This window comes from Rhinolophus sinicus, linkage group LG12 (assembly GCF_036562045.2).
Source record: "Rhinolophus sinicus isolate RSC01 linkage group LG12, ASM3656204v1, whole genome shotgun sequence".
Lineage (NCBI taxonomy): Eukaryota > Metazoa > Chordata > Mammalia > Chiroptera > Rhinolophidae > Rhinolophus > Rhinolophus sinicus.
Window position 1 is genome coordinate 31,860,981 of NC_133761.1, and position 12,817 is coordinate 31,873,797.

General features: G+C 32.8%; 1 protein-coding gene across 11 annotated transcripts in view; it reads right to left on the reverse strand.

Moving 5' to 3' along the window:
• The window catches only part of VPS13B (vacuolar protein sorting 13 homolog B), a 737,914-nt gene that overhangs the window by 618,280 nt on the left and 106,817 nt on the right, over positions 1-12,817 (reverse strand). Inside the window, exon 17 of one of the 11 annotated variants that reach the window (XM_019757650.2) lies at positions 3,352-3,916. The exons of the other annotated variants lie outside the window; for them this stretch is intronic. Within the exon in view, the coding sequence (XP_019613209.1) occupies positions 3,874-3,916 (43 nt within the window). The 3' untranslated portion in view covers positions 3,352-3,873. Of the gene's footprint in view, positions 1-3,351; positions 3,917-12,817 lie in introns of those variants that run through there. 11 annotated transcript variants of the gene reach the window in all.

Genomic DNA, 12,817 nt, shown 5'->3' on the forward strand with positions numbered 1-12,817 from the left:
AGTTGTTCAACATAGATAATTCATCTACTTAAGTAAAAATGTTTACTCAGGAAAAAAAAGAGAGAAAGTGTGTTTCTGTGATATATTTTATATATGTAATTAATAATATTCAAATATAATCTTGAAAATTCTGATTAGGGAAAATCACTAAAAATTTAGTTCAATTTCAGTAAATAATTAAGGTCATTGGTTTTTGCTTTGGCCAAGAGCACATTTACGTAAGTATTGTGCTCTTCTTGTATGTAAGTATCGTGTATTACGTAAGTAAAGAGGAGACAGACTTGGTTGTCAAAAAAGTATACAATCTAAATCAATCTGACAACCAAAGAAGATTGAAATCACTTAAGAAATTACCAGCTGCATATCAAAAATGATTCACTTGTGCCTACCATGGATTCAAGGTTTTGAATTGTCCTCCATACAAAAAAAGATAGTCCTTATGAAGTTTAAAGTTAAAAAAAAAGAAAAATGAGAAATTAAATAATCACACAAACCAGTGTAAGATCACTTCTATGAAAAAAAAGTACAGTGAAAAACAAGAATATCCCATGAATTATTAGGGGGATGTGACTTAGAAAGAGATCAATCGGTCCAATATCTGGAGGGTGAGTAAAAATTATTTATGCTAAGGACTACTGAAACTATATGGTGAAAGACTTGGCTGAAAGAAGACAAACTGAAATAGGACAAGATGGGAGAGGATAGGGAGGAAGATATTCAGAAGAATCTAGAAAGCCAAGAAGAGGCCAAATCTGGAAGGCACTGCAGAATGTTTTAAACATCTTAATATTTAAAGTAAAAGCTATGAGAAGCAAAGTATTTTAGGCAAAAGAAGGACAATTAGATCTATCTTCCAAGGGCCGGCCCAGTGGCTCAGGCGGTTGGAGCTCTGTGTTCCTAACGCCTAAGGCTGAGGGTTCGATTCCACCATGGGCCAGTGGGCTCTCAACCACAAGGCTGTTGGTTCGAATCCTCAACTCATACAAAGGGATGGTGGACTGCGCCCCCTGCAACTAAGATTGAAAACGGCACCTTGAGCTGAGCTGCCCCTGAGCTCCTGGATGGCTCAGTTGGTTACAGCGTGTCCTCTCAACCACAAGGTTGCTGGTTCAACTCCCGCAAGGGATTGTGGGCTGCGCCCTCTGCAACTAACAATGGCAACTGGACCTGAAGCTGAGCTGTGCCCTCCACAACTAAGGTTGAAAGGACAACAACTTGACTTGGAGAAGTCCTGGAAGTACACACCGTTCCCCAATAAAGTCCTGTTCCCATTCCCCAATAATTAAAAAAAACAAGAACTATCTTCCCAAACCTGGGTTGCAGGCACAGGAGTTAGCTGGTGATTAAGAACACATCTAAATGCTTAAGAGGATCAAGAAAGAAAAAACAAATACAACTGATTCATACAGGGATTGCAAGGCCTATAATACAACAGTTTGAACATGATAGGTGTCTTAAAAAAATATTCTTAAAACAAATAAATGACTCATTAATCAGTTGAAAATTGAAAAATGCTAAGTATTAACAAATTCATCTAGGTACCTGGCAATATTTTTTTAAACTTATAAATCAAAATCAATACTATTAAAGCTATTATCGAGAACTTGCTAATAAGTTACCAACATGCTATTAATGACTCTATCACCAACTAATTAAAAGATGTCTAGAACCTGTGATTTCATCTCTCTAGATTCCCGATATCACCTTCCCTAATCCTCCATTTCTACATCTACAAAATAGAGATAACAATACCTGACTTGTTTATTCCAAAAGTCAGTTGTGAGGTTCAAATAAATCCCTGTATGTACTGGACTTAGTTAAGTACAAATGCTATTAGGTTGATGCAAAAGTAATTGCAGTTTAAAAAATTAAAAATAATTGCAAAAAACGCAATTACTTTTGCACCAATCTAATATATGAGTATTATGATGCTGTTCTTAGAAATTGTCCTCTGCCCCTAAATATGCACTGTATGATCTTTTGAATATGCATAACTCCAACGATCATTTGTTCTTAAATTTCAAGTTAATATATAAACAACGAAATTAAATCATCAAACACAGTTTAGAAATAAATTTAGAAGCAATAATTAAAAACACAACAAGCTAAATTTGGTGATTTTTAAACAAGACATTTCCCTTGGTTATACTAATAATTTAGAATTCTTTTGAAAATACTCTTAAGTTTCAGCTTCCAAAAAATAATGAAACCCAGACATACTTAAAAGATACTGTCTAGAATAAAATGTTGTCACTGGATAATATTCTGTTTTTGTACATAGACAAAACTAAACACTAAGGAAAAAACTAGTATTATTCTTCTCAAAGAAAGAGATACAGGTCTTGTAATAACATTCTCCAATAACCAAAAATCAAATTTAAAGGCAATAATCTAAGAATAAATTGTAAATGTTCCTTTGGGTACCACTTAACAAACTATTTTACTAAGTTCAAAACTTTTAATAAGGGATATCCATGCATCATACCAGCCTATACAACTTCACATTCTACTGATCATAAAATTGCATGTGTAAAATAGCAAATGTTTCCAAAAGCAAAATCAAAGAAAATGTTTTTTTCTCATTGGACCAACAGTCTCTGGTTATTAACATGTGTTGCATGATCTTCGTGCCCTTACTAATATAATCAAAGGGGAAATTTTGATATAAAAAGATACTATCTTTTAAATTCCAAACACAGACAAATTCTTTAAGAAAAAAAAACTAAAAAAGTAGACATTTTTCAACTGGTCATTTATTTAAGAATGCTATAAACTCAGAACCAAAATATAACAAACAAACAAAAAAAATTTGGTAGGACTATTAATAATTATAAAAATTGGTCAGTCTTTCCAGGTAATATTTTCAAACAATAATACATTAACATTCTAAATAACTAAATGTATTTTATAAGTAAAATATAAAAGCATTAATAAAATGATTGACAATATTTATAATCTCATAATTAAATATTTTTAGCTAAATGTGGCAAAGTGTTGAAACTAAATCCCAAACCAGCACAAGCAGAGACTTTAAAAGTACTAAAAAACAGACATATAGTTTAGAACCAATTATGCTAATTGTTAAATTCAAGATTCCTGACTTTTATTCATATAAAGATTACTTACAAGGAATTCTTTAAAATTTTATACATAAGTGTTATTAAAAAGTATTCAATCAAGACAAATTCACAAAAACTTAATGACATATTTGGTAGGAAAACATACTTAAATAAAAGCTAGATTCATTTCTATTCCATATTTTCCAACTTCCAAAAAAGAAATATAAATACATATCACTTAAAAAATAAAATTATTCTTTCTAATATGAACAAACTGCTATTGCAGACCTCAAAAGCAATTTAAGTAAAACTGTCACCTTGATACAAATACAGGCTATAAATAAATTCAATACACAGAACAATAGTAAAATAAGTTTTTAAAAACTTGTAAGTTAACCTTGTTTAAGCGTTAGGCTACTACTCAAATTGTCACAAAATATATTAGAGTCCTATTATATCTCAGGTTTAAATTATGTTTTTATTTTCCTGTTTTTATTACTGTTTTTAAACTATCTTTTAAAGAAACTTACCTAAGCAAAAGATGCTCAATGAACTGAAGCAAAAGTATATGAATGTGTGTATATGAAATCTAATTATAATATCCTTTATTATACCACTGAAAATGCTACCTGCCTCAGTCTCTCGCAGCCCTGTAGGCTACAGAAATCCCAGAAGCCCTAGTGAAGAGGCTCAATCATTGACGGATTTGAGTGAAGGATGAAACAACAAAGCAAGAACAGTGTGATTGCTAGCAAACAAGAAATTAGTCATCCACTAGTCACCCTACAACTGGGGAATCCAGCGCCAGCTGCCCTCACCAAAAACTGATGTACTCCAGGAGGAAACAAAGGGAGTGACTGCAATGAAACAAGAGAAAAACGGGGGAAATAGAAATGTTCTAAATCTTCATTTTGTTGGTGGCTACATGACTGTATATATATATATACATATATATGTATATGATAAGTATATATATGTGATCAAATATACAAACATATATATACATGTAGCCACCAACATATATATATATATATATATATACCGTGTTTCCCCAAAAATAAGACCTAGCCGGACAATCAGCTCTAATGCGTCTTTAGGAGCAAAAATTAATATAAGACCCGGTCTTGTTTTACTATAATATAAGACCAGGTCTTACATAAAATAAGACCCGGTCTATTTTACTATAATATAAGACAGGGTCTTATATAATATGATATATAAGACCCGGTCTTATATTAATTTTTGCTCCAAAAGACACATTAGAGTTGATTGTCAGGCTATGTCTTATTTTCAGGGAAACACGGTATATGTGTTAAAAATCACTGAATCATACACACAAAATTGTTGAACTCTGCTGTAGTTAAATTATGGTCTAATTTTAAAATGAAAACACTGTTACTGAAAACACTTGTATAATTCATATAATAAACCATTACAGAGAAATTTATAAACCACATTCTAACAACTCTAAAGTACTATCAAAGTTTGCTACAGTTACACAGCATTTTCAGGTATAACCATGCCTCTAAGTACTTTTTTAATTTTTTAAATTACTCACAGGGATTTTATAATGAAATAAGAATATTTTGAGAAATTAAGTATAAAAAAAATAAGCATTCACCTTCAAATATTATTCTAAAAAAAACAGTTAAAAGAAAGAACATCATGATACTAAAAAAACTAAAATCTAGACATAGGAACTCTAAGAGGATTCACATATCTGAATATGTGCATGTATTACAATTAATTAAAACTGAAGATATTCAAGAATAGTACAATTACCTTATATTTCTCTTCAGATGCTAGATTCTACAAAAATATTTGCTTTAGAATATTAAACTTCCAGTTATTAAAAAAATTAAGATGAACAAAAAAGGAAACTAAGTTTGGTCACTTTAGTTACCTTTTCTTCCTTAAATATTAATATGATCAAATATACATGTTCTTTCTAATGTCTTCAAAAGTTAACTGATCTAAAAATGTTTATAAAATTAAATTCTACTTCAGTTCATTTTAAATAACATTTATTGAAAATCTATTCTATAACTAGGTCCTGGAGCATAAACACAAGTATGAAAAGTAAATCTAATCCAGATACAAAACTGATAAAGTCCTATAATGACAAGACTAGGCATTTTCAGAGTTAACTTACCAAAGACTTAAATTTAAAAGAACACCCAGTACCAACTACTTATCTTCCTAAAGAAGGCAGACAAGTCTGATACAGAATTAAATTCTGTATTTAGATAATTTTTAAAACCAACAATCACAAATCAAGAAAGAGCCTAAACACAATTCCCATCTCCATAATATCTCAAAAATTATGGCAAAAGCTTATGTCTATTTGAGATAGAAGAAGGGGCTAATGACACAAAAGGACATTCTTAGAACATCCCAAATCAGTTACAGCAGCAACTGTAATAGGTTTGGAAATCTCTCGTGCAACTCTGGAACTTAGACATCTCTGAATAAGAAAGAGTAAGGATCGTTATTTGCAAGCCTGAATACACCCCACCCGCCCCACTGAAGGAAAGCAATATAGAGATGTAAAATAAAAAACAAGTTAGCTACTGACACATGCTATGTCAAGGATAAACCTCAAAAACATTGTGCTGATTCAAAGCCAGATACAGGATACCTCAGATTGTATGATTCCATTTATATGCCAGAAAAAATAAATTAATGGAGAAAGAAAATAGATTAGTAGTTACCTAGGGCTGAAGATAGGGATTAACTGTAAATGGGCATGAGGGATGTTACTGAGAAGATGAAAATGTTCTAAAACAGATTTATGGTAAACGTTGTATCACTCAGTAAAGTTACTAGAAATCATTGAACTGTACACTTGAAATGAGTGAATTTTATGCTATATAAAGTATACCTCAATAAAGCTGTTTGTTAAAAAAATACAAGTTAGCAAAGATATGGAAGGATGTCTAAGGATGCAAACTTAACTCCAACTTGCAATATACTCTCTCATTAGTGGTGGAGCGGACTGCTAATCTAGGGTCTTGATTCAGATAGGCAGAACTAAAACTGAATTCCAACTTCACTATTTATTATACGTATAAGCATTAACAAGTTAAGACAAAAATATGCATAAAGTGTTTATAACAGTGTCTCTCTCTTAAGGCTGCTATGAAGATTAAATAAGATAAAGCATAAGACTCTTAGAACTATTCCTGGCACACATATGCTATTATTATTATTAATTCTGTATTATTAAAACTCTCCCCACAAATTTCTCACATGCCACTTATATAAGTTGAGAAATAACTTTGTTCGTGAATTTTTAAAACATAAATTATATGCAAAATACAAATATAAGTATTTCCAATGAATATAAAAAGTAACAATAAACATGAGATATAATTACAAAGTAATAATACTACATTCTGAAAGTCCAGCCAAAAAAATTAATCTCAGTAACTTATAAATTAGAGAACATATCTTCACATGAATGTATACAAGTATTAAAAATTTTATAATAACAAAATCTTTTAATTAGAGTTTACAGATTTCTGAGGTTTATTCACATAAACATTATAAAATAGGAAAATGGATATTAAGAATATAAAGCAAGGGGTGGCCAGATGGCTCAGTTGGTTAGAGCACAAGCTCTGAAAAACAGGGTTGACGGCTGAATTCCCCCATGGGCCAGTGAGCTGCACCCTCTACTAGACTGAAGACAATCAGCTGTTGCAGAGCTGCCAGAGGGGCATCCGGATGGCTCAGTTGGTTACAACGCGAGCTCTCAACAACAAGGTTGTCGGTTCAATTCCTGCATGGGATGGTAGTCTGCACCCCCTGCATCTAAAAGATTGAAAACAGCTACTGGACTTGGAGCTGAGCTGTGCCCTACACCACTGGATTGAAGGACAACGACTTGGAGCTACGAGCCCCAGAGAAACTCTGTTCCACAATATTCCCCAATAAAATTTATGAAAATTTTTTAAAAAAAGAAAAAAACCCAGACTGCAAATATAAAATAATGTGTATATGTGTGTGTGTGTGTGTGTGTGTGTGTGTATATATATATATATATATATATATATATATGTGTGTGTGTGTACATATATATATATATATATATCTGTGTGTGTGTGTTTTAAATGCTCTCATATAAGTTAACTTCTATGAATACTGGACATTGTATTACATAAAATAACTGAGAAATCAAATTTTTTAAAAACCTTACAATAAGTCAAGAATTGTCAAGTACATTCTACAAAATAATTCAACAAAAAACTAGAGAATGTTTTTTAAAAGCTGGAAAATAAAACAATGATATATTTGATTTATTCAATGAGTTTTCATTTATCTGTAGGAACCTATATTTCAGTTCCTATCACTGTCTGCTCCACTAATTAGATAGTTTTCAGTTCAATCATTAATCATTAAAAAAAAAAACTGAACAGATGAATGTTGATAATTCAAAAATGTTATGGAATCAAAAACTATGTAAACATCTCCTTGAAGACCCAACACAGCTAAAAGGACAATTTTATAATTAGATTTTTAAAAGACAATATACATTTCTTCTTAAAGCAATTTTTCTCTCCTTAAAACTCCCCTACATAATAGAATGTGTATTTTCCACTGCAATGAGGGCAGATACGTTGCCTATTTTGTTTATTGGTGCATCTCTAGCCAGGCCCCTATAGAGTGTTTGGTACACAGTGGGCATTCATCACGTATCTGTGGAATAGAACTGAATGAATGAACAAAGAAAATCTCAAGTGTGCAAAAAGGCAAACAAACTCACTGGAAAAACTCACTGGAGTTTAAAAAAAAATAAAACTGAGGAATGCTGTTGACAAAATTAAAGAAAATATGCACCCTGTCTATTCTGATCATCCTTTCCTGCTTTAGTTGTCCCCGTAAGGATATGAAAGAAGACTTAAGCCTGTTAAAAAGTTAGTAAAGTTAAAGTAAAAAGTTAATATAAGATAAAAATAGAAAGTATGAGCAAAACGAAGAAAGGTTCTAACAAATGCTTGATTAATAGTGGAAAAATTGTTTCATTAACAAGAGGGCAAGTGTACACCAATTCCATACAACACAGAATTCCGTAAGATGGAAGACTAAAGGAGGTTATATCATGCACAGAGGCACCGGGCACATGGTTCACTGTTTTATGTCTTACATGAGATTATAGCGCAAATAAAAATATCACACCTTAGTAGACAGTACTAATAAGACCTAACCAGCCATTTGCTTTAAGAAGCGTTTTTTTAAACTGAGCAAATTTGCCACAAAGGGAGTTATTACAATACAAAAGCAGAAAAAAATATTTCAATAAGTAATCCAAATCAAAAGAGAAAGCTATTATGAGTACAGTTTGCACTATGAACTTTCCAAATCAAATTTTACCATATAATGCAATGAGAAATTGATCAAGATGGAATATTTTCATTGTGATCATGCTTTATCACCTCTAATGTATGAGCAAATGAGATAAAATAAAGTGTATTTTCTTTTAAGGCAGTAAAATCTGGACTTATCAACCCACCATTAAGGTGTCACAAGACAGCACATTCTTATGTGTCCAATCTAAAACTTTATGTGGCAAAAGGAGCATTTTTCTAAGAAAGTTCAAGTTTAGATGCAAAATGGATACATACTTTGAGCAAAAGACAAATGAAGACTGCTGTAGGTCTTACTTTCAATTGCCCTAAGATTGTTTAAAAGACCTATAAATTTTCTAGAACTGTAGAGCCCTTTGATTAAAATAAGAGCACAATTTCAGAAGTCATTCATACATTTCGATGAGTTTGAATCTTACTTGCAAGAATCATACTTTGATTCACCTATCATTGATGGAGAAACTTGTACCGGCAATGTATGCCAGCTTCAAGAGGATCTTACAGAGCTAAAAAGCAAACAACACTGAATTTTCAGCGACTAACATATGAATCCCAGTCTATCCTGGAATGTCTAACTATGTGAGCATACACAGTGTTCATATCTGCTTGGATTTGTTACAATACATTCATTCACTCAGACTGTAAAAAATGATGTTAACATCCATCATTACAGAAACAATCTTGTAATCATAATAAGTGCCTTGGCTGAATTTATTTACCATTTAATCCCTCAAAGAGCTCTATTTCATTATTCTCTTAGATTTCAATTTCAATATCAATGAGCATTAGGCCTACAATAGCATTGTTTAATGAATATTGCTCACAAAAATAAATCTGAATTCCAGTAGTATTATCACTTTTTAAAAACCCTCCTGCTTTCCAATAATTAATATGCACTACTGTTAATAACAAAAAGGTAATCAAGCCAATATGTATGTTGATTTCAAAACAGGAGATGTCATACAGTGAACAACAAAAAAATCCGATTAAAAACAGGCAGAGGACCTGAACAGATACTTCTAAGAAGACACACAAATGGCCACAGGTATATGAAAAAATGCTCAACTTCACTAACTGTTAGGGAAATGCAAATCAAAACCACAATGAGACACCACCTCATAGCCGTTAGAATGGTTATTATCAACAAATAATAACAAGTGTTGGAGAAGCTATGGGGAAAAAGGAACCCTCATACACTACTGGTGGGAATGTAAATTGGTACAGCCACTATGGAAAAAGATATGGAGGTTCCTCAAAAAAATTAAGAACAGAATTACCATACAACCCAGCAATCCTCCTTCTGGGTATCTATCAAAAAAAAAAAATCTGGAAACATTTAAACATTAAGATATGTGTACCCCTATGTTCACTGTAGCATTCTTCACAGTGGCCAAAACATGGAAATAACCCAAGTGTCCTTCAAAAGATGATTGGGTAAAGAAGATGTGGTACAGATATACAATGGCATATTACTCAGCCATAAGAAAAGATGAAATACAGTCATTTGCAACAACACAAATGGATCTTGAACTTATGCCAAGCGAAATAAGCCAGTCAGAGAAAGTCGAGAACCAAATGATTTCACTCATATGTTAATTATAAAACTGAAAGTAAGACAAACAAACAAAACACGTAGACACAGACAATAGTTTAGTGGTTACCAGAGGGTAAGGGGGGAGGGAGGTGGTAGAAGAGGAAAAAGGGGGTCAAATATATAGTGATGGAAGAACTGACTATGTGGTGAACACACAATGCAATATATAAATGATGTATTATTGAAATGTATACTTGAAATCTATATAATTTTACTAAACGACACTCCAATAAATTTAATTTAAAAAAAGACATGTGACCTTATTCACAGAGAGATAATATGCAACATACTTTGGAAGTGCAGAGAAAAACTACTTTGGCGTAGAAAGTTACGGAGAACAAGAAAAGGGTAACTTTTCAGCAGTTTATTAAAAAATGGATAGAACTGAAAGATAATTCTTTATTTTTTTATACATTGTTAGGTACTTAGTTTAATGAACTTTTTAAAAAAAATTCACTGGAGTAACAAATGGTTAGTGAAATTATATTGGTTTCAAGTGTACTAGTCTATAATACATCATCTATATATCACATTGGGTGCTCACCACCCAGAGTCAAGGAACTTTTCATAACAACGCTGAGATAAGATGATATTCCCTCTTATAAAACTAAAACTCAGAGAAATTATGTAACTTGTCTAATGTCACACAGTGGCTGAACAAGGATTATCATGGAGGGTTAGCTGATTGCAAAATCCTTGATCCCTTTCTTACCTAGAGGAGTGAAGACATACATAATCTTTTATGAATCATCTTTCAAGGCTCAATGTACTTCTTGCCTTATAGAGTAAAAGTGAATTTCCATGTACTGAGAGGCTAATTATGAGAGCGCAGCTAATAAATCCCCTAGTATCAGTTAATAGTGTGTATATATATATATTATTGTGATCCTGATCTCATAGAATTGTAGCTTTAGGGTAAGGTATTATCTGTGTTTTGATAGCCATCGCGCTGAGTGTTAGGATTGGGGAAAGAATAAAGTAGAATGCAGTGAGGGTAAAGGATATCCCCTGACCATGAAAACTTACAGTCTTGTCAGGGAGGGCATTAGCTCATAGGCATTGTCTCAATTCCTGAGTCTACGACAGCTTTGATTTATACTCATCTATCCATGGCTTCAGTATTTTATTGAAAGGGAGACAGCTACTTTGTGAGGCAGCCAGATTCATTGCTGGGCAGCTCTAAAGTCTTTCTTTTATAGAATCAAAATTTACTTTGTTTTTTCTCTTTCATAATTATTGCTTACATCTGAACCATTTCCATACTCTTAGGAATGTGGGAAAATACCTATTTCTTTATAAGATTGAGGGATTCCTTTAAGCACCCATTCCTTACTTGGCACATTGCCAGATAGCTGGGTTTTGGCAGATAAAGTAATCCTCTTGCTATCCTGAAATGGAAACTGAAGCAGCCATTCTTCTGCTCTAACTCAGAATAATACAAGAGTAAACGCTTTCAGCTTCAATGGGGAATAGGCCCTTCAACTCTAACAAAAAATGCCAATAATATTTATTTATTAGCAAACCTAGAGAATAAGTAACCCACCCCACAGGGCTCCAAATGATGTTTGCTCAACTGCCCTGTCCTTTATAATACACTGCAGTTTGAGGCCTCAAGAACATAGAGTTGGGTGTTTTTAATGCTCCTGGAGATAGATCTTTTTGTTTCCAAAGCTACATTTATTTTCATGTCTGCTTACTGATTAACATTCTCCTTAACAGGATGTCTTAAAAATGGGAAGATCTAACTCGAATGTTAATTCTCTTACCTCTATTTGAGTGGCAGCAGCCTGATTTTCAGCTTTGGTTCTTCCGACATCTGGAATGTGCTTTTATGGACTGTTTTGAACTGAAAAGAAACTCTCACATCATCTATTACAGTCTTCTCATTTCAAAGATGAAAAAGCTGAAGCCCAGAGAGGTCAAATTATTTACCTAAGAATGTACAGTTAGTTAATGGCAATGCCTCGATTTGACCATCATTGTCTTGATTCAGGGCTCCTTCAACTGTACCAAACTGCTTTAAAAATTACAGTTTTTTCAAATTTTATTGTGGTAAAATATACCAAACATAAAATTTACCATTTTAACAATTTTTAAGTATAGAATTCAGTTGCATTAAGTGTATTCTCACTGTTGTGCTATCATCACTATTCATCTCCACAAATTTTATATTCTGTATCCATTAAAACAATAACTCCTCATTACTCCCTACCTCCAGCTCCTGGTAGCTACTATTTTCTTTCTGTCTCTAGAATTTGACTACTGCGGGTATCTTATGTGAGTGGAATCGCTCAATATTTGTCCTGCTGTGTTTGGCTTATTTCACTTAGCATAAAGTTTTCAAGATTCATCCATGTTGGTAGCATGTATCAGAATCCCTCCTTTCTCCCCTCCCTCCCTTTCTTCCTCTGAGCCTTCCTTCCTCCTAAAAGATGTTAATTAGGGAAGGACGGGAAGAAAGAGGGAGGCTCCCCTTCTTATTTCATTTTAAAGGTTGAATAATATTCCCTTAAGTATACGTATCACATTTTGTTTATCCATTCATCCATCAGTGGACATTTGGGTTGTTTCCACCTTTTAGCTATTGTGAATAATGCTGCTATGAACATGGGCGTACAAATATCTGTTCCAGTCCCTGCTTTCAATTCTTGTGGGTATATACCTAGATGTACAATTGCTGAATCATAAGGTAATTATTTGTTTCAGTTTTTGAGACTGTCATTCAGTTTTCCACAGAAGCTGCACCATTTTACATTCCCACCAGCAACGCACAAGGGTTCCAATTTCTCTACATCCTT